The 24,393-nt window shown below is 43.0% G+C and overlaps 2 protein-coding genes across 3 annotated transcripts; one reads left to right on the top strand and one right to left on the bottom strand.

Moving 5' to 3' along the window:
- The first annotated feature begins 1,337 nt into the window (after nucleotides 1–1,337).
- On the top strand, nucleotides 1,338–15,498 carry gps1 (G protein pathway suppressor 1). 2 transcript variants are annotated; one of them, XM_078270259.1, is made up of 14 exons: nucleotides 1,338–1,495; nucleotides 3,782–3,874; nucleotides 5,408–5,589; nucleotides 6,800–6,964; nucleotides 8,276–8,411; nucleotides 8,726–8,803; nucleotides 9,067–9,127; nucleotides 10,233–10,318; nucleotides 10,774–10,868; nucleotides 10,957–11,062; nucleotides 11,233–11,313; nucleotides 11,543–11,680; nucleotides 11,803–11,937; nucleotides 15,096–15,498. In XM_078270259.1, exons 1-14 carry the CDS (start codon nucleotides 1,463–1,465, stop codon nucleotides 15,168–15,170), a joined length of 1,464 nt encoding a protein of 487 aa, XP_078126385.1. In that variant the 5' UTR covers nucleotides 1,338–1,462; the 3' UTR covers nucleotides 15,171–15,498. The 2 variants fall into 2 exon arrangements, with proteins under 2 accessions (XP_078126385.1, XP_078126384.1); XM_078270258.1 differs by having other exon boundaries at nucleotides 10,233–10,327.
- A 632-nt stretch (nucleotides 15,499–16,130) lies between these two features.
- Nucleotides 16,131–23,999, bottom strand: LOC144530616 (fructose-bisphosphate aldolase A-like). The gene is made up of 8 exons (XM_078270260.1): nucleotides 23,881–23,999; nucleotides 22,130–22,246; nucleotides 20,630–20,896; nucleotides 20,198–20,358; nucleotides 19,506–19,589; nucleotides 17,886–18,060; nucleotides 17,599–17,798; nucleotides 16,131–16,739 (listed from the first exon to the last, which is right to left on the bottom strand). Exons 2-8 carry the CDS (start codon nucleotides 22,239–22,241, stop codon nucleotides 16,644–16,646), a joined length of 1,095 nt encoding a protein of 364 aa, XP_078126386.1. The 5' UTR covers nucleotides 22,242–22,246; nucleotides 23,881–23,999; the 3' UTR covers nucleotides 16,131–16,643.
- Nucleotides 24,000–24,393: the final 394 nt, after the last annotated feature.

The following is a 24,393-nucleotide window of genomic DNA, read 5'->3' as shown; positions in this document are numbered from 1 at the left end:
ACTAAACCCAGGTTAATTCCGATAGAGATTCATCGATGCAAATCTACTCAGACAGACTTGTTAAAAAAATTCCAGTGCTGGTAGATGGAGTTAATCTAGCAGTAACCGATGTGGAGAAGCTCACTCTCTTGGGTGAGTATTTGCCAGTGTTCACACACCTATCTGATACTCATAAACAAAGAAAGGAATAAGTTTGAAATGAGGATGACAATGTGTATGAAACTGGAAATTGTGTTGAAACTTTTTCATGGTGCAACAAGACAGGCCTGCTTGGTTCTTTCGGGGAATGATTGTAAAGATTTACAAAGAATATGTTTAGGGCATTTCCTCTCTAACTGGGACGATTGGTGGGATTGCTGTGGACAAAATACACACGGAGATACACTGGTAAGAGCCAATGAGGTTTAACCATGTATCCAGCTAATTTAAATAGCTCACTTTGTGTCAACAGTTAACTTCATTTAATATTGTATGTGGCGTTTTCTTTTGAACAAGTTCCTTCCGGAGACTATTTAGCAGAGCCACCGTCGCTGCGTCCGGAGCTTAGTGCTGCCCAAGACCATTGTGATTGGTTTAAAGAAATGCAAACGACCCAGAGTGTTTTTTTCTCCTATCCCAGAATGTATCTGGACATGCGAGACTAGTCTAAAATCAACACAAACCATCACAGAAGATTAAAATCCATGTGAGTCTGCTAAATCTTTATCAACTACAAATGCATGTAGGCCTACATTTTTGTTGGATTCTGGCTCACGATACAGTAAAAGGAGATGAGGCAGCTGATACATTGGCAAAAAGAGCTTTAAAATAAACCGACAACTATATCTTAGACGTTTGGTAGAACTGAAGAAAATTTGGTTACTTTATATGCTGTGGAATAACAAAATATTGGAAACAGCGGATAGAGATAATAGGCCTAAAGGTAGGCATGGGGCTATACTATAGAGTCCACAAATCTGGAAGGTAAAGGAAGAAATAATCTTTTCAAGACTAGTATTGGAAAGCTAATGCAACACTTTATGAACAAAAAAGAAATTAATAAATGTGAGATTAACTGTAACTGCAAAATCAAGTTGGGCATGTAGTGTTAGGATGTAAAAAGCATGTGAAAAGAGAGGGATATTATTAAGGCTATATAATAAAAATAGGCAGGACCGGGGTATGAAAGGGTTCTTACAGATAGAGGATAGGCCTACATAGAGTGGCGTTATTTCAATCTCTTTAGGAAACGGGTCTACGATCCAGATTATAAACTCTTAATGAAGTGCACAGTCCGGTACAGTACAGTAGATGGCGGCATGTAACTTTAACGCTGGTTTTGTCAAACTGAGCCTTCCCGCGAGCCGTAGCAAGACAAGTCGCAAAACCATCAACCCCACTAGTGCAGTCGCACATCAACATCTTCATGATATAGCTATTTCCCCCCCTAACAATAGCAACGCAGAAGTCAGACTAAAATAAGATGCCTTTGCCTGTACAAGTGTTTAACTTCCAGGTAAGTATTAACTATACAACCAGCCAGTGTTGCTGGAAACATGATGTAGCTAGCTATGTATCTTCATTCACGTTACCAGTGGTGTAACCCTAGCTAGCAGTTAGCTAGCTGGGTTAACCTATAACGTTAGATAGATACGGTTCAGTTTATGGTTAATTTAAACATCATAATTGAAGACCACTGTATCATTTGTTCGTTATGTTAGATTATGCGTGTGAATATTCTACGATGCATTATGTTGTTTGATTGAAACAAACTTTAAGAGTGAACGTTAATACGTATTAAAATTGGTTGGCATATTTATTTTGCTAAAGTTAACGTTATTGTCCTTCCTAACTTAGCTACAGTGCACCTTTACATTAACCGTAGGGAAGACCTAAGAAATAATTACTGCTTTACAAAACGTTTTAAATTCGTGTATGTTTGCCACTAAACCATCTGAAATTGAAAGATAGTTTTCCTCGAGTTTGGAACTAGCTAAGTTACAGGCTAACAACGGACTGAAGGCCTCCATTGGCTTATAATAAGCGACGATATCGGCAAACACTAGCTCTAGAACACATGACGCTAACTAGTTAATGTATTTAGCTGTTACTGATGTAAGGACATCTTAAGTTTGATTATTCACCGAAGCAAAACGTAACCTAGACGGAAGAACAATTTGTGTTTATCATTTTAGCCTGTAGCTAACGGAAGCTAGCTAGCATTGCCATGCCAACTTCCTGTTATTAGCAGTTTGTCACATTAGCTAGCTCTAAATAGTAGCTAGCATTACCAAATATACAAGCCTTAAAGTATGTCCGAGATTTTAGGGATGGGCGGACACAGAGTTACAAATGAAGCTTGGGGCTCTCTTTCTGTTCGTGCCGAAAAAGATTTGAAGCTTCGGGGCTTTAACAAGGCCATCTGGCGGCTTGTACAACGTACAGCAGCTCTTCAACCCTGGAGCTGAAGCACAACAGCTCTCTGATTGGAATAGTTCTAGTCTCATACAGTATGTGTGCAGTAAAGGTCTAGCTATGAATCCTGCGTGTTATTAAATCTGTAATACTTTGGTTTAGAAAGTCTTCATTAAATGTAGACTGTATTGTGCAATGAATGTGTAAAATCGTTGATTAGATGCATTGTACAAAAAGCCTAGATATAAAATAGTTTTGCTGACATGAAATATTAATGTACCTTTTTGGTCCCATTGTCCCTGTGGGCTCATGCATTTCAACTTTATGGTTATAACATTTCATTTGAGTCACAATTCAATTTAATTTATAGTATCAAATCATAACGAGTTATCGCAAGCCACTTTACAGATAGAGTAGGTCTAGACCACACTCTATAATTCACAAAGACCCAACAATTTCCCATGAGCAACAGTGGCGAGGAAAAGCTTCCTTTAGGCAGACACCTCGAGTGGAGAGGAAAAACTTCCTTCTCAATGTGTTACGATATTATTTGAATTAGCCTATTACTATTATTACATTATTGCTTGGCATCAGGTGAAAATATTTTCATACTTATGGTGATACACTAGAGAGACATCATCATATTTCTCAGTTATTCTCCTCTCTCTTTTTGCGACGATTTTTAGAATAATTTTCCCTAGAATAGATTTTTTTCAACCAATTTTTTTTACCTAAATATTTCTGTTTCTACGGTACTGCAGACGGCAACTACATATCTGTTTCTAGCAAAACAGAGCGAAAGCAGAAAATGCAGAAAATCCATGTTATGTTCTTCTTTACAAAGTAAATAAATGTCTGACTGTCATGTGATGTGCATTCTTTTTTAGAAAACTATCAGTTTTTAGAAATGTCTCATGGTACATTGTCTCTAGAAGTGTATTATTCAGCTTTTGATTTTGTTAAAGAAGGAAAAGAAAATGTCAATACTCAGTACTATCGAATCACAATATTTGTAGAATCGCAACAAATGGAAATTGCAATACAAATCCAATCGGTGCCTGTGTATCGTAAAAGAATTGAATCAGGACAGGAGCATATGGTCCCAGCCCTACTGGTCAGTACTAGCGGCGGTTGAAGCTTGTTGTGGTTGTTCTGGTTCACTGGTTGACAGTCTTGAATCTAAAGTATCTTCCAGCATCACAGCAGCTGCCAGAGAGGGTTTGAACATTGGAAAAGTGATTCTAGTCATGTTCCTCTCAATGCTTAATAAATATCTGAAAATACTTCTTACAATTCTAGTATAATTTAGAGGTTATTGGGCTATAATGTGGATCATGTATTGCATTGGGATTCCTGCTAACCTCTGTGCCTGGTGTGTTTCTCTCAGGGGTCTGTGGAGCCCATGCAGATAGATGCAGACCCCCAGGAGGACCAGCAGAATGCTCCGGACACCAATTACATAGTGGAGAACCCAACACTGGTACTGACCTCACTTTCAGATAAACACACTTACCCTAACACTAACCCTTGATGCTGACATTCGGTGTAACTGTTTGTCCAATAATTATTTGCGTGTGTAGGCATGGGCCGGTATGAGATTCTGACGATATGATAACCTTCAGCAAAAATATCACGGTATTGCAATTAAAATGTGTTGTTTAGAAATGTCTGGGTAAAAAAAATTTTTTTTCTACCCATTGAACATAATGTATTTTATTTTTAAACACACTGCACACTGGCAGGGAGAGGGCTTTCTAAACTGCACTTTCTGTCCTTGTAGACTTATAAAACAACAGCTCATACCTTAGGGACGGTATTCAATTTGATTTATAGTATCAAATTATAACAAGAGTTATCTCAAGACATTTTACAGAAAGTAGGTCTAGACCACACTCTATAATTTACAAAGACCCAACAATTTCAGTAATTCCCCCAAGAGCAAGCATTTAGTGCGACAGTGGCGAGGAAAAACTCCCTTTTAGGGAGAAACCTCGGACAGACCCAGGATCTTGGTGGGCGGTGTCTGACAGTGCCGGTTGGGGGTGTGATGAACAGTGGCAAGTCACAATGAAGATAATGGATCAGTGACTAGAAATAGTAGTTGGATGTAGCAGGGCACTGCAGGACGTAGCAGGGCATAGCAGGACGTAGCAGGGCATAGCAGGACGTAGCAGGGCATAGCAGGGCACAGTAGGGCGTAGCAGGGCGTAGCAGGATGTAGCAGGGCACTGCAGGGCGTAGCAGGATGTAGCAGGGCATAGCGGGTCATAGCAGGACGTAGCAGGGCACTGCAGGACGTATCAGGGCGTGTGACGGAATTTTTTTTGTGGTTTTGAAACGGTGACATTTTCAAACCGCGGTATACCTTGAAACCGGTAACCGGCCCATGCCTACACCTGTGGCAGTGATGTTAATCCCTGTTTTTGGATTCCAGGCGTTACTGGAATTTAGGGGACTGCCCCCTAAACGTAGAGGATTGTCAGTTGAATCAATGCACCTCTTTTTCAGCTGCGTTATTGTACACAGAGTTGTGGCAGAATGTAAACTTTACAGTCTTTTGTGTCAAAATGACCTATCTACAAATCGAACTGATGGAAACCGAGAGCAGGGCGATGCAGAGCGGCGTGACAAAAAGCCGCCCGTTCACTGCTCCGACACACTGAGCTCCAGCGCTGACTGCTAGCTAAGTCTGCTAGCTAATTCTGCTAGAATACTTTTGAACCAGCCACTAGGACAGCCTCCTGTACTGCTGTGAACAAAGGCATTAAAAGCATGACGAGACTTTCAGGTGAGACACGAGGAAGCCGCTCTGCCGGTGCGCTCGACTACTCTAACTGGTCGGAAATAATATATTTCTCAGAATTGCAGTTAAGCTCTACAAAGAAAACTCTAACCACCGAACCCAAATATTTTCAAATACAGGGACATCGCTTTAATCTAACAAGACTATTGAATTCTAATGTCACCTGAACATTTCAGAGGAGCGGTTGTGACTTTGTTTTCCCCTGTGCAGGACCTGGAGCAGTATGCCACCAGCTACAGTGGATTGATGCGCATCGAGAGGCTTCAGTTCATCGCCGAGCATTGCCCTCAGCTGCGAGTGGAAGCCCTGAAGATGGCCCTCACCTTTGTCCAGAGGACCTTTAACGTCGACACTTACGAAGAGATCCACCGCAAACTCACAGAGGCCACACGGTATTCTTCTCCCTGATCCCCTTGCTGCTTTAGAGACAGAGCCTCTTTTGAAAGGGCGCAATCCTGATTTGAAAACAGATCATGTTAGCAAGCTCAACGGTGTACTCTTACCAAAGAGGTTGAGGATTTATTGTCACTCTGTTCACCCAAAATTAACAATAAGCCCTTTTACCTGTAATTTGTTGCGTAGCACTGCTTTTGGACTTCCTGTGCTTTGCCTTCCTGAACCTAAATGTGGGCACTGTTCAGAAGGTGGTATTAAAGGAACATGCCGACTTATTGGGACTTTAGCTTATTCACAGTAACCCCCAGAGTTAGATAAGTCCATACATACCCTTCTCATCTCCGTGCGTGTCGTAACTCTGTCCGACAGCTCCACCGGTAGCTTAGCCTAGCACGGATCCTGAAGCTAACCGGCTCCATCTAGCCTACTGCTCCCAATAAGTGACAAAATAACGCCAACATGTTCCTATTTACATGTTGTGATTTGTATAGTCACAGCGTGTACAAATAACAAGGTCACATGAGACACGGCCGTCTTCTAACCGTATACAAACTGGGAACTATATTCTCAGAAAGGCGAAGCGCTGCTACTTCTGCTACTTGGGCGGAGTGATATGCTCGCAGCACCCGAGAAGCCCAGAGCAGAGTAGCAATTCCAAACAGTGGAAAGTGATTCAATCTGATAAACATTAGTGACCCAACATATGAGCTCCCAGCCTGCGAATATTTCACACCATATTTAGATTAATACTGACGAGACTGGATTATTTTTGGAGAAAGTATTTTATATGTATAGATTTTCCATTTGCAGCTCTTATAATCGTTTCAGGTTCTGAATCTACCGTCATCTCTATCCTTTTTTTTTTATTTTTCATTTCAAAGGGAATGTTTAAGCTTAGTTTATATTGTTTATTTATTTAAGCTTTATTTATATTTTGATACATATCGCTATCGACTGGTGTGAAAAAAAAAAAATCAATAGTTTTGCCACATGCCCTAACTCTAAAAAAAACTAACTCTTAAAACCAGTTAAATCATGAAAAAGGTAGAACTGTATACCGGGGTGGCCACAGTGTACTGCACCACAATCTGATGGCAAATACATTACCTTTTCACTCTTGCGACAAATTCTGTCCACATCTAATGTACATTGTTGTGTGTGTGTGTGTGTGTGTGTGTGTGTGTGTGTGTGTGTGTGTGTGTGTAGGGAAGTGCAGGGTGTGCCCGACACAGTACCTGAAGGTGGGGTTGTTCCTCCTCCCCTGGACTCCGCCTGGGCCGAGTCCACCAGGAAAAAGGCTCTGCTCAAACTGGAGAAACTGGATACTGATCTCAAGAACTACAAGGGGAACTCCATTAAAGAGAGCATCCGGTACAATTGCACACTTTTTTATCGAACTATCAGAGTACAGAGTATCATACATTGTACACTCTGTAGATATTTCTATTGTTTTTAAACAATTAAAACAATACAGGTTAAGTTAATCATACAAAGAAGAAGAAAAAAAAGCGAAAAAGGTATGTGGCAAAGAAAGAGTGTGGGTTATGTTACAGTAAATGTTCCATTATTGCCTAAAATCTGATCTACTGTATGTGGGCTAATACAATCAATCCATCCTTACAAACATTTATCAAATACGTCCATCTTAAGTCTTAGAGCAAATGTTAATTTTTCCATGACAAAAATGTCATGCATCACATTGAACCTATCTACAAGTGTGGTTGCCCCCAGATTAAGCCATTTTTTAGTAATCGCCTTTTTACTGGCAACAAGCATTACCTTGGTGGTTGAATGATATTATTAGCATCAATGCTCTCGCACACAACCTAGAGAACTGGTCAAAGTCTCCACTTTTTTATGAATTTGGTGTTTAAAGTTCCAGTGTGTAACGTGTTTAGTTGTTCATTCTACAAATCTGTGTTGCCCGTTCACAAACTTGTCCTTTTTCATGAATATTTACCACCACCATCAATTCCAAGTATTCCTTTTGGCTTGACATTTTTCATTTGCGTTTGCATGAACTGGGGTAGACGCTCCATATTCATGCTCCATCTTGAACTACGTTAGCCGGTAAGGGACATACAGGACATACTGCTCCGCCTTTCGCGTTTTCGCTGTCACATGATAAACTCACAGGTGCTGCTAATGCTGCTAATGGGTATCGTAGCTTCCCGGCCCCGGCGAGTTTGAAGAAGGAAACATGGAGGACCACACGTATTCAAAATCTTCTTCTTTGCTCCTGAAAAAGAAAAAGGATATTGAAAAGAGCAAGAGACCGGCTTTTTGAAGTGTGAAGGCTACCGTAGCTGTAATACGTACTTTGAACTGTGTGGCGCGAGAGAGTTGATTGCGATATATATGATCTCAACGCTAGATGGGAGAAATTCCTACACATTGGACCTTTTTTAAGAGAAGTTGAAAATTGAATTAATTTATGAAAGTGACTAAGAATTGAAGAGTTAGGTTGAGATGGGGTTAAATATACAACAAGAAGTTCCCATTTCAACACCACTACAGTCACTGTGTGGGTGCAGAAGAGCAGCAGCAGCTATAAAGTAGTACCTGGGCCTCACGACCACCAGCAAAGACAGACGATATGGAACAAGTTGTTTCACCAGCTTAGTCATTAGAAATGGCTCTGACAGCTCTGTTGTGTGTCCCCCCCCCTCACCCACCCTCCAGGAGAGGCCATGATGACCTGGGGGATCATTACCTGGACTGTGGGGACCTCAGTAATGCCCTCAAGTGCTACTCCCGAGCCAGAGACTACTGCACCAGTGCTAAGCATGTCATCAACATGTGTCTGAATGTCATCAAGGTACAGTCTTGTGCAGTTTTGCTTTTGCATACATCATATGGAGGGAACCAGCTAGTGGTTTGGATTTATGGATTCTTGCTATGCTGCACTGGTTTAATTTGGGTATGACTATATTCCTTTGTGGATCTCATAAGTTAGAAGTATTAAGCACTTTAAACTTAAGCTATCTTTTCAAGTAGGACAGGTGTTTTTAACGGTTTATGCCACACAACAGGAAAGCGGCGTGGGGTAGGAACCACTGGGAGGGGTTTGAGCTATTCGACGAAACAAATTACAGTATATGAAGGAGTAAATCCTCTGGTCTGTGCCCACAGGTTAGTGTTTACCTCCAGAACTGGTCCCATGTACTGAGCTACGTCAACAAAGCAGAATCCACGCCAGAGATAGCAGAGGTGAGCGCCACCCTCACACAGCACAGCTCATCCTCCACTGCTGGACTGTGTTACATGTCACACTTTAAAATCACACAAACATTCATTTTGAGGATTGGGTATTATTACCAATAACAGTCAGACTGTAAGTATCTCACAATGAGACAGAAAACTAATTCATGCACCCGTTTTTTTATATAAACAAGGTAGAGTTTGATTGCCGGCCTTCCATTTTTGTTTTTCAAAGGTTTTTACTAATTATTTTTCTGTTTCTTTTCATTTAGCAAAGAGGAGAGCGAGATAGCCAAAATCAATCAGTCCTCACCAAATTAAAGTGTGCTGCAGGTAAGACGGCTTTATGCTTTTGTTATGATGATGTCAACTCAAGTTGGGTTTGGAAGATCGGCTTAAAGGTGCTGACACACCAAGCAGACGGCCAAGAACCTGGTGGCGACGAAGGCCGACTGGCCTCGCCTCACGTCTCCTTTGTCTTGGCCAATAAGTTGCACTCGAACACACCGCAGAGGCTACAGCCAACGGCCAAGTACCACGTACGTTCTGCGCCTGCGTGAGAGGAAATAACTCCATGCCAGCAGGCGACGGGTAATCTATTCGTCATTCAAAAAAAGGGGCAACCAGAAATACAAACTGTTGCTAGGATACCCACAACTAAACAGCGTTTTCCCAAATCGGCAGTGGCAGCAGAGAGCCTACGGTCCCTCTGGTTCACTCGCCGCCGGGGAGGACAGCAGACACTGGGAGAAGGCTAAGCAGACTGTCCCTCTGCTGGGCTTCCATTGGTTCTCTGGCATAGAGGTCTCCCTGCGGCGGGGGGGAGGGGAGGGACCGTGTTAGCTAGTCCACCCAACAAGCCTTCATGCTACACTGGTAACAGAAAAAAAGATTGAGCCGAACAAAGTTGTCACTTATCTGTTGATAGCAATGTGCTATTCTACGCTGTGACAAAAGTGTGTTGGTGAAACAAAGTTGTTACATTTTACTTATTTAGTGGACGGCTAGTTAGAGAGAGGGAGGGAGAGGGAGAGAGATTCATGGTATAGGACTTCATTTTACTGTATTTTGTAATGTGTAGCTATGTAGATCTTTTAAAATACATGTTTATGTTGAAATAAAAAATAAATACACCTATACAAGAAGTTGTGTATCTCGTATGTTTGCTGTTGGACGTAATGAGCATAAATAGATATTCCAATAGTTTTTAAAAAAGGAGCCGGTTGGCGATGGAGCTGGACACACCGCAGGGCAAGGGGCGCTCATTCCTTGGTGTGTCGGCACCTTTTAGAAGTAGCTGTCTGCTAACAACGTCTTGTCCAAGTATGGATAACGGAGTTCTTGTGTGAAAGAACTCATTGCTCTCTCTATAGAGAGCAATTAGCCGTCATGTTTGGAGGATCTAGTAGTTGTCTGACCTCGTGTGTTGGTGTTTCAGGCCTGGCAGAGCTGGCCTCTCGGAAATATAAACCCGCTGCCAAGTGCTTCCTGCAGGCTTCTTTTGACCACTGTGACTGTCCAGAGGTGAGTGATGTAAGCCAATGGTGCCTTGCTACTACAACTTGATCATCGGTGGGGGGGGGGGGACAAAATCCACTGATTTGTGTAAAAACGTATTCCAAAGTTGAACTGAAGCTGATGTGATGCTCGGCAGTCTCTGTAAGACAAGTCAAGTGGGCATCGCCCAGAGTTACTGCTAATGTTACCATTCCTCGCCTGCAGCTCAGCAAGGAAAACAATTTCCCTGCAAATTGTAAATATACTTAGCTATCCTATTGCGTGCAGAGGGAATTTGAAAGACAACCGTTTATCCCGCCCCTCGGGTGATTCACCTTAACCTCATAACGGCAGAGAAAACCCTGCAATTGGATCGATCTAACTCAGACTGCTGCCTCACACAGACTCGGGCTGAAGTTTGAAATCCCCATGACTAACACAAAGCTGCCGAGTAATGTGCATCTGTGGCTGTGTCCCCGCAGCTCCTGTCACCCAGTAACGTAGCTGTGTATGGAGGCTTGTGTGCTTTGGCCACGTTCGACAGACAGGAGCTCCAACGTAACGTCATCTCCAGCAGGTAGGAGTTGTTCAGCCAGTGGTAACTGAGAAATATCTTGGTACATTTAATGAATGGAATCTATTGTAATGATCTTTTCTGTCCTCAGCTCCTTTAAGTTATTTCTAGAGTTGGAACCTCAGATCCGTGACATCATCTTCAAGTTCTACGAGTCCAAGTACGCGTCTTGTCTCAAGCTGCTGGATGAAATGAAGGTTAGAGCAGACACCTGAGTTAAACACACGCTAATAGTAGTTATGATGAATATTAAACCTTAGCAGTTTGAGACTGTACAGAGGTTATGGGAGTACATGGCATTGGCAACATGTATGTGATCATTTTTGAGTTGATGTGTTTGGATGAGTGACTTTGGTGTTTCCTGCAGGATAACCTCCTGTTGGACATGTACCTGGCCCCGCACGTCAAGACATTGTACAGCCAGATCAGGAACCGAGCCCTCATTCAGGTGAGACTTATACTCAGGGCCTCTCCATCCCACCCCATTTTAGTAACTACTACTTGTGAGCTTTACTATATACATTGCTGTTTGTTGTCTTCTCTCCATCTCTTTGTGCTGCGTTACTGACTTCGTTTCCATTATATTCCAATTTTTGCCCAACTTCTGTTGATCCAAACTGCTTTCCACTTGATAAAAACTTTGTTAAAAATAACAAAAAGACGTGTTGTGTGTTCAGTATTTCAGCCCCTACGTGTCAGCAGACATGACTAAGATGGCTCAGGCTTTCAACACCACAGTAGCAGCTCTGGAAGACGAGCTCACCCAGCTCATACTGGAGGGGCTCATCAACGCTCGCATCGACTCCCATAGCAAGGTACAACACAAAGAGACGCACACACACACACACACACACACACACACACACACACACACACACACACAATGGTGGAAATGTTGAAATGTGTAATTTCTCATTTGCAACTGAAATTTGGACAGATTCTGTATGCGAGGGAAGTGGACCAGAGGAGCACCACGTTTGAGAAGTCGCTCCACATGGGCAAAGAGTTCCAGAGACGAGCCAAAGCCATGATCCTCCGAGCCGCTGTGCTGCGCAATCAGATTCACGTCAAGGTAGAAGAAATCTTTCACCCTTCATCACAGTTTCTACTGAATGTATTCATCTTAGCAGGAGTTATATTAAAATATATTAATAGTAAGGTTGGGTACCGAGACCCGTTGCTAATACGGCACCGGTGCCTTAACGACCGGTATCTACCGGACTGAATAGCAACGCGGATTTCAGTGCCTCATTTCGGTGCCACTGATATGCCTGCGCTGCTCTCTGATGCTCCGAAACGGATGTTAGAGGCAACAGGAGCATCCCTGCATGTCACGCTAGTAAACCCTACACTCGACAGCAGCTAACGTTAGCCTACCGTTAGCTAGCAGCTGGATTAAACACGGTTAAACGCTGACAGCTAAACGGTGTAAAGTGTGACTGTATTTCAATGTAGAGGATTCCAACAGCGGGACTTTAAGCATTGTGCAGCTGCTGTTGTCGGAAGAACAACACAGACGTGGTGCGTTCACTTGAAACTGGTAGCCTTGCCGTGCATTTAAAGTTATTGTAAAATACCCTTTTCCCATCTGGTGCTTGTTTTTGCCGTTCAACAGCAATTTACTAGTGATTGTTATAAGTTATAGTTATTAATATATTATTAAATCATTTAATTTTGACCATATGGCCTTAGCAATAAACAAGCCGTTCTTTAATGTCGCTGACTGTTGTTTAGTACCCTTCTTTTTTTTAAACTTTCTTAAAAAGTATCGGTTCGGGCATCGTTTAGGCACCAATACCGTTTTAAAAGTATTGCTTTAGCACCGGTATCGGAAAAAACCCAAACGATACCCAACCCTAATTAATACTATGAAAGTGTTAGCTAACCACCAAAATATTAAGTATTGTTCCAAATATATGGGTATATTTGTAACAGCTACTACTATAACATTAAAATCAGGGGTAAACGTAATGCAGACAGTAGGGCTGTCAACGAATATAAAACGGACAGATTCTAGGAACGGCGAGACTGTGATATCGCGGTGTAATCGCATTATGTCCGGCCTCCTGCACTCTCCAGAGAGAGACTACGGTGTTTAAATCAGGTTTTATGTTATATAGGACATTATTTTATTTTGTAATGTGTAGGTATTAGAGCTGGGCGATATGGAGAAAATCAGATATCACGATATTCATGACCAAACACCTCGACGTCAATGTCGCGCCGATATTGTAGGGTTGACTGTTTCACAAAACCTCTTCACAATGAGATACATAATCATCACTAATGTGGATATAAAGACTAAGTGGGTAAATAATAATCATAGAACAGCAAGAAGAGTCTGGTAAGTTTAGATCAAAAGACAACACTTGTCATATTATGATATCCAAAATCTGCGACGATATCTAGTCTCTATTACGATATCGAGGTATGTAGATCTTTTAAAATACACGTTTATGGTGAAACAAATATCCCTATACAAGTAGTTATGTCTCCCGTTGTATTGGTTTGCTCTCTTACGGACAATATGTGCAAAAATAGATATTCAAATTAGGGCTGTCAATCGATTCAAATATTTAATCACGATTAATTGCATGATTGTTCATAGTTAACTTGCGAATCACACATTTGTATCTGTTCTAACTGCACTTTAGAAGGGATATTTTTCAAGTTCTCATGTCAAAAACCGAACACCAACACTTAATGACAGAAGCGTTATGTCATAAACGTTTATTTTATGACCATATTTTATTTACGACTTGTTTCTACTGTTTATGACACGTTCATCACAGTGTCATGTCAAGTAAAGTGTAACCGAATATTCTCCAGAATAACCTCAAAAATACTGTATGCTCAGAAAACCTGCTGAAAGCATAATATGGCAAACTCCAGCCCATCACCCAGCAACGGATGGGCACACTGACCTGAATGGAACATTACTCTGTAATATTAACACAATGTAGTGTCCCACTCTACACCTGAGGTTAACTAAACAGCAGCTCAGCACTAAACTATGGAGCTCGTGCTTTACAGCAACATGCACATAGTACAAGTCTGGTCAGCTAAATGTTACAATGCAACTGTGTTTAACCTCGTGTGAAAATAAAGGCTGACTAAAACATCCCCTTCTAGGCCGTCTCCACACTGGCTGCGTGGCGTGAGGGAGGCGTGGCGGCTGCGTGGCGTTTCTGTTGCGTGGCGGCTGCGGCTGCGTGGCGTTTCTGTTGCGTGGCGGCTGCGTGGCGTTTTCTATGTCTTTGCCCACCAGAAACGTGTCTGACGCGGCGCTGCTGCTGCTAGCCTTGTCTGTACACATGTATGTTTCCCATTGATAAAATGAAATACCATGTTGAACATAAATATATACTGATCTGATTACAACAAAAACGTCGGCAGTTTTGACCGCGAAATAGGCTACAGGATATTTCGTTCTGTATTGACAGGTGCAATATTTGAAAATTGATTATTATTATTATTTAATACATTAAACATACATTTAAATACATTTATATCTGCATTTATGTCAAAACCTAGAGACTTTCAAACGTCAAAATGTCATTTATTAAATGTATTTGTGTCAAAATGACATATAAACATCTCTTCATATTCTATTTTACCTGGAATCGCTTCCAACACGCTTGCGTGTCACGTGAAAAATAGGCGTTGGTCCTATTTCTAGCATGCGCGCGTTTTTCGGCACGCAGGCAGTGTGCAAGCTCTAACCTGTTAACATGGGAGCCGAAATAAAAACGGACACGCCACGCAGCTGACACGCTCACGCCACGCAGCCGGTGTGCAGGAGGCCTTAAGAACGTGCGTGCGTTAATCCCGCGTCAAAATAATTTGAAAGGAGTTGGGCGTTAACTCGTCACGGCGTTGATTTTGACAGCGTTACTTCAAACATATTTGAACCTCCCGTGTTTTCTAAAAGGAATATGCTATGAACGTGTATAGGGTCAAGTGCCAACAACTAACATAGCTTTTTAGCTCAACAATCAGACCAATAATTACTTATATAAGTACAATTTGGCACATCCAAACAAACATGCAACAGTCAAGACCTTAGCTAATGTAAGCAATGAATTGGGGTTAAAGAAAGAAACTGCGATTACGTAAAAACATCGACAATTAGACAATTATGTAATAACTGTTACCGGACTAGGTCACACCACTGACATTAAAGAGCAAAGGCGTGTACCAGTGCCTCACTGTGTTGTGTCCACTGCTCAGTCTCCACCCAGAGAAGGCAGCCAGGGGGAGCTGACACCAGCCAACAGCCAGACCAGGATGAGCACCAACATGTGAGGAGAAAGTCTGCATGCTGACTCTGCTGACCCCCCCCAACCCTTCATCAACAGGAACCTGCAGCCCCACCCCACCCTGTAAAGACTCTTGATATTCTGGAATGATCTCTGTTCTCTCTCCCCCCCCCCCCCTTCGTGGGGTGTAGGAAAGCTCCTCTGTTAGTCTGATCATCTGGAGATTTGGACAAGAAGAAAATGTTTTGATAAAAGCTGAGCACTTAAGGTGTGTGTTACTGGTAGGAGATGCACTCTGCTTTGCTTACACATGATATGTGGGGGCCTCATTAACAGAAACAAGGTTTTAAAATAAAAAAAACACCTAAAACATACACTCGCTGGTTTGTTTTTATGCATTAGCTCTGTTGTCAACTGGATGCCTGTTGTGTACAACTGTGTCTGTGTGCTCTAACTAAAGTCGGCCCCTTTCAGCTGCAGGTTAAATCCTGTTAATGTGGTGTTAGATGCCACTACAAGTCACTGCAGCTTAGGTTCAACTTGTACCTGCTGCAGACCTGCTTTAACTGAGCGTTAAGATCAGAGTTTGCATAAGTGAAGATCTTTCTTTCTTTGATTGGAAGGAGACCGTTATTTTTGGCAAGTTGTTTGAGATTGTTTTTGTGATCATCCAAAGTGTAACAAGCCTATAGTTGAAAGAACACACAGTTCATGGTTGCAGTGGTATTTCTGAGTTCTTTCCTCAGCAGTTTGTGAATACTGAAATGTAAAAGCTAAAATAAGCTGAAAGCAATTTCCAGCAAAGGGTCAGGACGGAGTCTCAGTTTAGTGTGTGTGTGTGTGTGTGTGTGTGTGTGTGTGTGTGTGTGTGTGTGGACTTGAGGTAAAGGATCAGAATGCAGCACGTCACCACTGCCCCCTTAGTATGTTAGGCATTCAGAATTATGTGTGAAAAATATTATTTAAGTCAATAAATGTAAACCGATAAATACAACACAGGACAGCATTGGTTGTGGAATATTTTAATTCTAATCTCTTTCCAGTGTAGACACTGACACTATAAAGTCACCCTCCAGCAGTTGGTTCAGTTAAATAGTGAAGGCACAGAACCACTGAGACAATGTTCGCAACCACAGATGGAACTACAAACTGAGAAACTGTGTAGGGGAACTCTTCTCTTTCACTCTGTGGGGTTTAAGTGCTCAAACACAAAATAAAGTGACACGGCACTCTTAAGTCAGGCAGTAACACTGACGTTAACAAGTTGCAAAGTCAAACTCAAAGGGAGGATAGAGCTGGAGTATTATACTGGGCTTTATGGGTGTTGTAGTCTTCTTTTTCAAATCCTAATGCTTGTTTCTATCTAGAAACTCATCAGGCTCTCATCACGAATGGGATAAAGTGAAAATGTTGGTTAATGTGTGTGGTTAATGTGTGTGATTTAGGACAGTACAGCCCGTCTTCTAGCTGGATGTGGGTGGAGCGGGGGGGGGGGGGGGGGGGTGCAGCCTGGCTGACCTCAGTAGGCGTGGTCAGCCACAAACAGAGACTCCTGAGCTGAGGCTCCCTTCTCTCCAGACGACACGTACTTCCCCAGAGCTGCCTTGCTGTTATCCTGTGGACAAACAGAAAGAGTTATCATCTGTAAAAGAACACATTTACATTACTCGGTTAGAACTAGTGACTGCTGACGTTCTTCCTTTCAGCAGCAGGTTAAAGGATGTCTTTTGTGTGAATAATACTGAGTTTTCATCCATTTGTATGGCATTCACAATAACTGACAAAAAGGAAAAATTATAAACACACACACACACACACACACACACTGTGTATACATATATGCACATACATACCCTACATATACTGTATATCAGGGGTGTCAAACTCAGCTTCCCTATAAGGGCCACCGTGGAAAATGAGGATCACATCCAGGGCCAGACATGTTGAGTTTTTATGTCATCGAAAAAGTCAAATATCTTTGACTGTTTTATTGCAGGTCTCATAGTTGACAAAAATGAAGAAGAAAATGCCCAAAATGGCGAAAAATGCTGAAAAAAAAGGCCCAAAACCTTTGTAAAAAGTGACAAAAACTAGACGAGCCGAAATGTATTGTGAATCTAAATTGCTATGGGGGCCGGATTTGGCCCGCGGGCCTTGAGTTTGACGTGTGCTGTATGCGTATATGTTCTTAAATGCATTACATGAGTAAGAATATTAAGAAAGACAATAACGAAGGACATATAAATACAATTGTATGAGAAAAAAAGGAGTGTGGGGGGGGTGAAATGTACCAATAAATATTTTGTACACACAGCACCAGTCGAAGAACAATTTATACCTAGCAGTGTATATTTCTCTTGAATGTATGGCCCTCCCCCCAAAAACATGTCCGGAGGGGTTTCCTAAACTACAACTTCTACTCTCTACTCTGTCTTTCCATCTTCGTCTTTTCATCCCCCCCCCCCCCTCCTCACCAGGGCTCTCCTGACGTACTCCTCCTGGCAGGCCTTGCCGTTCTCCTTCTTGCCCCCCCAGGCCTTGAGGGCTGAGGCCTGCAGGGCCCGGCCGTAGGAGAAGGTGAGGGCCCAGGGCCTGTGCAGGGCGCACTGGTTGATGGCGTTCAGGTTGGCGGTGGCCTCGGCCTCACTCTGCCCGCCTGACAGGAAGGTCACACCTGGAGGGGGGGGGGGGGGGGGGGGGGAGAGAATCAGGTATACTTGTTTGTTCAACCATGTGTGCAGATATCTAAATGTTATCTCACCTGGCACGGCGGGGGGCACAGTGCGGCGCAGGGCGCTGACAGTTGCCATGGCGATCTCTTGAGCGCTGTACTTTCTAGGGCAGGAGTGTCCAGCGGTCACCATGTTGGGTTTGAGCAGCGTGCCCTCCAGGTAGACGTGGTGGTCAGACAGGGCCTTGTAGACCGCTGCCAACACCTGAAAGATAGAGCAACGCTGGGTCCCCTGGTTCCAGTAAACAGACTGACCGCTGTGGGTCTGTAAAGTCACTGAGAATAGTCTCTTTGGTGCCCCTGAATGGTAGTATAAAAACAGACAGCAGTCCCTTCCCCCTATGGAACATGACTGAGATTAATGGGCTGAAAGCAACAAATAGGGTTTATTTGTAGAACTGTGCCTGTGACGCTGCATTCATGTAAACACCAAGCAGCTGGCGTGGTTTAAAAAGATGGACGGATGGCGATGCTGGTTGGTCGGTGCACCACTTTGGTCCAGACAGAAATATCTCAACAACTGTCGGATTGTTATGAAATTAGAGCCCGACCGATAAAGGATTTTTAAGGCTGACATTGATGCAAATACCGATATGTGGTGATTTAAAAATCCGATATTCCGACATAAACAGATTTCCCTAACATTAGTTATTTGTAGTTATTTATGAGTCCTCACTAAAATAATGCAGTTTTAAAAATTAACTTTTTATTGTCACACCAGAACAGAGGAACATCAAAATATATTAAAGTTCTGATATATAAAATGTATAAAAATACAAACTTAAAATATGAAACTTCAAGTCCTTTGACCAAAAACACAATAACAACAAAAATAATCAAAGAGTGTTGCCAACGGTGACGTTGTAGAGCTCCCTCTGGTGGACAGACTATGCAACGCCAACACTCAGAACATGGTCGAAGGGTGTTTGGTCCGTTTTTATTTTATTTTTTTTATCGGCCATTATAAATGCCGATACCGATAGTTTGGAAAATGCCTAATATCTGCCGATAATATCGGCCCGCCGATATATATCGGTCGGGCTCTATGTGAAATATTGTACAAACATTCATGGTCTCCAGAGTCTTACTGATTTTGGTTTGCCTTTAAGCGCCACAATGAGTTTGACATTTGTAGTTTAGAGGGAAATACCACAGTAACTATCAAATTTGGTTCAGTCATGCCCCCCCCCCCCTCCTCAGGATGAATAACTAATAACGTTGGTGATCTGGCATATACCTCTGTGTTTGATGGACCTCTGAAGTTAACAATAAAGGTCCACTGCTTTTTCTAATTTTTATATGGAAAAGTAAACCGAAGCAGCTGCTTTATGTCTGGTTCTGTACTCAAACTGAAGTGGATGTGCCGAGTTCTGAGGCTGCTGTAACAGTAAACACCAGGACCCTCACTGTTACCTCCAGCTGGTAACACCAGAAGAACATGGCCTGATGAGACACGATCAAAACCACTCCAATCAAAATGATAAATACGCACCACGCGTTACCACATTGCTGCACACCTTGTTCTGCTGAGAGCATGCCAAATTCAGAGTGATGTTGACATGTTCCTGCATTAGTAAGAGCCACAACGACTAATATCTGTTGTTATTTCAAAGGTCAAGTGACCCACCCCCCCACCCCCCACACACTCACCTTCTCAGTCACATACTGGCAGCGCTGCAGGTCGTGGTCACCGTCAGGAAGGATCTCGGGCTCCACGATGGGCACGATGCCATGCTGCAACATAGCAACCAGCGTCATGACAACAGCAAAATAGCACTTCCTCTCTGGGGGTTGTGACTTGTTTACCAACTGTTAAACATTTAGGGAACCTGATGGGCCCCCTGTGTGCTGAGTTGTGTTACATCACTGCACTAAGGCAACAGGGTTCTTTAACTGAGCTGTATGTCCTGGATTGTAAATGTGTGTGTGTGTGTGTGTCTACTCTTTTAATTCAATTCATTCAATTCAAAGGGGTTCTACTGGCATGGCAGTTACAATACAAAAAGCATCATTAAAACTCAGCTTACATCCCGTCATTTGTTTGGACTGAGTACTACATGAAAGAGCATGATTGGCGTGCAAAAAACACACACATTGCCATGACCAGTAATCCAGAAATGGACCTGTTCAAAAGTATGACTCGTTGATTTCTAGTAGTCAGGATGTAGAAAACAACCTGTTGTGAGTACCTGCCCTGCATATCAAGCTGTCGGGTTCCCAAAACAAAAGTGAGGCCAAACAGTTCAAGTTCTTCCCTGCGGGTGAGTAAGAATGTGTGTGTGTGTGTGTGTGTGTGTGTGTGTGTGTGTGTGTGTGTGTGTGTGTGTGTGTGTGACTCTAACCATCTGGCAGATGCTGGCGTAGCGAGCCAGGACATTGGCGTTCTCCATGATGGCCAGCTCTGACGGCGTGGTGTCGGTGATCTTTAGCACACATCGCCACTTGGCGAAGTCAGCTCCGTCCTTCTTGTATTGAGCACAGCGCTCGTAGAGCCCGTCCAGACCTGACAAGAGACACGGCACAGACGCTTTGGTTTGAGCCATGAAAGAAGGCGTGGAAGCAGAGGCCAGGATAGGAGTCTGAGAGTTTGTACTACCACAGAGATCTTTCCTACTTCAACAGAAATACTCTCGTTCTTGTACTGTCTTTGTATCTGCATGCAGTTTAGCTCAATCACTATATAGTCTTTCCAGAGTAGAAATAGAGTCAGAGTGACAGAGTTTTACAGCTTTATTGGTACCAAAGTTTCGACAGCAGTGTTGCCCCTTGTGTACCTTGAGTGGTCGTCTCTCCGTTGGTGCCAGCGAGGGGAACAACGCCCTTGTCCACCTTGATGCCCACCACCATGCCCCTCTCTTTGACCAGCAGGGCAAAGGGCTTGCCGTCGTCTGTCTTCTGATAGAGCGTCTCGTGGAAGAAGATGACGCCGCCGATGCAGGCGTTGACCTGGTCATCGGCAGTGAAGAGGAGCTGGCGGTAAAGCCGCCGGTTCTCCTCCGTGTTCTCAGTGTTGATGCCCTGGAAGCGCTTGGCCATGCTGCCTGGAGGAGACAGACAAGGTGCACAGAGTTGTTTTTTTCTGTGGCATTAAAGTTATTTTGTCCACAACCCATATACTGCATACGTCTAAGATAGTTTGTTGCACCAACATTTTAGCCCATTCCTTTGGTAAGGATCCTTAAAGGGTAACTACCGGGTTTTTTTTTTTCAACCTGGAACCTTATTTTCCTATGGTTTTGTGTCTAAGTGACTGATGGGAACAACAATCTTTGAAACTGGTCCAGTATTAAGAGAGATCGCTGCAGCCGGCAGCCACAGACCGGGCTGCAATGTAACCCTATGGGACAAATGTGCATCGTCAATGTGGTCCACTAAAAATGCTGTTTTGCTGAAAGGCTCAGATTAATATTCTAAGTGTCTATCAACATTAATGAAAGGATCCCTTCAGAGATAGACCTTTTTGAAACCTCTTTAAGAACTTTCTGTTTAACCAGAAACAGTTTTGAGGTCGCTAGCGCTAAACCCACCAGACTTCATTTGAAAAAACAATACTTTCAGCATGTAGAGAGCCAACATATTTTCACATGTAAATCAGTGAACTATGTGTTTATTTCAACCAAAACTAGAGTTGTGAAGGTTGGAAAAGTGGAAAGACGATCCCAAACGGCTTTTCATAGTTTTATTTTGTTTCTCTCGACTTTGAATGAAGTGTATTTTACGATGCTAAAAATCACTGTTTATTTAACTATCTCACTTAATACTGGACCAATGTCAAAGATTGTTGTTCCCATCAGTCACTTAGACACAGAAACAGGGAAGTAGGCTGAAAGAAATGGTAGTTACCCTTTACATGTGGTTATGAAATAACTGTGACTAAGATATGTAGTAAAAGTGTATGTTAGTGAGTATAACAATAGAATAGCATACATTGCTACATTGCATACAATGCTTGCTCTTGGGGGAATTGCTGGAATTGTTGGGTCTTTGTAAATTCTGAGTGTGTGGTGGTCTAGACCTACTCTATCTGTAAAGTGTCCTGAGATAACTCTTGTTATGATTAAAAATGATAAAATTGAATACACTGTATGTGCTTTTTATATTTTCAGCAGATTACTGTCATCTGAGCAGTTCAAGTGATTTAATAAACAACCTTATGTCTTCACTTATACTTCTAATAGGTTTGAATGTGATTCCTGTGTCACTGATCTGGACTGGGGTTGGTCATGTGGTTAACAGGACGAGTGTGATCCTGTGACACGCCCAGGCAGCCGTACCTGTGGATTCATCCGCTGCCAGGATGCCTTTTCCAGCAGCTACGATCCTCTGAGCGATGCCACTGAGCTCCTTCTTCTGCTCAGCACTCAGAAAGGGATACGCATGAGTCATGGTGACTGGGAGGGAGACCAAGACCGGAAGAGAAACAGAGACAGAGACAGAGAGAGACCAATATTGACTTATTTCTCCATAACTCCAGATATCGGTCAGAAACACAAGCAGATTGTGCAGTCTTACAAAATCCAACCACAATATGTCTACACTATATTCTCCACATGTGAAAAGGAAATGTGAAGAAACCCAGAACTGCTGTATGTCCCAACGTTTTCTCTGCGAGGTCTAAAAGCTATTTACTAAGAGTGTTCTCCACTCCACGAGGACTCCAATTCTAGTGAGAAACTTAGTTGAACTGCTCTATTCCTTCATTCACACATACAGTATATATATATATATATATTTTTTTATAATAATAATAATATTAATAAAAAATGCAATAAAGAAAAATATTTATTGTTCTAGGATGAAAATGATTATTAAATGAACCAAAATTAAATTAAAGAAATTGTCTTCAAACTGAAAACAGATTTGTGTCTTTTCTTCTTTCCTCCTATTGATCACCTCACCAGCCGTAACTTGTATCTGGTGGCCCTCAAAGGGCCCGGCTCCTAGGTTGGCAACCCTTTAGTCTCGCATGTCCAGCGAAGATTAGCGAATTTCGATAATAAATAGTGACCATTTCCACCAGCGAACCCTTCCTCACAGCCCGCCCTCTGACATCACAGCCATCCTCTGACATCACAGCCCTCCTCTGACATCACAGCCCTCCTCTGACATCACAGCCCGCCCTCTGACATCACAGCCCGCCCTCTGACATCACAGCCCGCCTCTGACATCACAGCCCACCTCTGAACTCACAGCCCGCCCTCTGACATCACAGCCCAGCCTCTGACCTCACATTCCGCCTCTGACATCACAGCCCGCCCTCTGACATCACAGCCCGCCTCTGAACTCAGAGCCCGCCCTCTGACATCACAGACCGCCTCTGACCTCCCAGCCCACCCTCTGACATCACAGACCGCCTCTGACCTCCCAGCCCACCCTCTGACATCACAGCCCACCTCTGACCTCACAGCCCGCCCTCTGACATCACAGCCTGCCCTCTGACATCACAGACCGCCTCTGACCTCCCAGCCCACCCACTGACATCACAGACCGCCTCTGACCTCACAGCCCGCTTCTGACCACTGTCTGTCACACAGTTACACAGACTCAGACTCCGCCGGATTTTGGCTGCTGCTTTTAGGAATTCTTACCCAACTACATTTTACTTAGAAGGCTACTATACAGTAAAGCCTACCACCGTATTAATATTGTAGTAATACTGTAGTAGCCCATGGATATATTAAGAGAACGTAGTAGCCTAATACTGTAGTAATACAATGTAGTAGCCAGCTTCTCACGACGGCACTTCCGCGTCCTCGCCGAGCCGTGTGAAGGACACGGGATTGTCCTGAGAGTTCCTCCGGTAAAACTTTAGGAAAAACGACTTCATTTTTATTGAAGCTACTTTATTGTGCCAAAGAAGATATAGCCTAGCTAAGAACAGCGGTGTTACAAAGTGCTCGAAAAAAAGTGCAATACTAAAGCCGTGCCAAACTAGACTAATTAAGTCTATTTGAAGAGAATATTAACAAAATGTCATCTTCTTATCTAATGTTTTTAATAGTTGAATGGGGAAACTCAAACTCACCAGATAGTTGCGACGCGCAGTGTCAGACGAAGGACAGGGTTAGACAGGCAAGGAGCGGAGAGATGCAGGAAGCTGCCGCTGCTGCTGCTGCTGCTGCTGTTGGCGATGGAGAGGGGCTTGTCCAATCAGAGCTTAGCTTTCAGCAGGGTTGTGTAATTGTGTCGTCGGTTCTGACGGGTTAAACAATGATGTTGAAATGCTGGGCGTTTGTAAACCCCCGCTGTTGTCTTACAGGCAGATACAGGCAAACATCCTGCTTCTTGTTTGCGTCACACACATTCTAGAGATCCCTACCAAATTTAACCAGGTTTCAAATTTGGATCTTGTGTGCCATTGAGCAAAGTGCGGCCTTCTTCACAATACAACAGTTTTGTTTTGGATTCTTGATTTTGAGCGTGCAACATTTTATTCTTACTTTCAAGTCTACTTCCAGTGATCAGCACCTCCCGACAGCCGTGGAAGTGAGTTACTTTTCTATAATATAAATCAGCTCAAAGATATATATATATACTA

The sequence above is a fragment of the Sander vitreus genome, chromosome 15, assembly GCF_031162955.1.
Source record: "Sander vitreus isolate 19-12246 chromosome 15, sanVit1, whole genome shotgun sequence".
In the NCBI taxonomy this organism is placed as follows: domain Eukaryota; kingdom Metazoa; phylum Chordata; class Actinopteri; order Perciformes; family Percidae; genus Sander; species Sander vitreus.
Note: the sequence above shows the minus strand (reverse complement) of the source record. Positions and strands in the feature narration are given on the sequence as shown.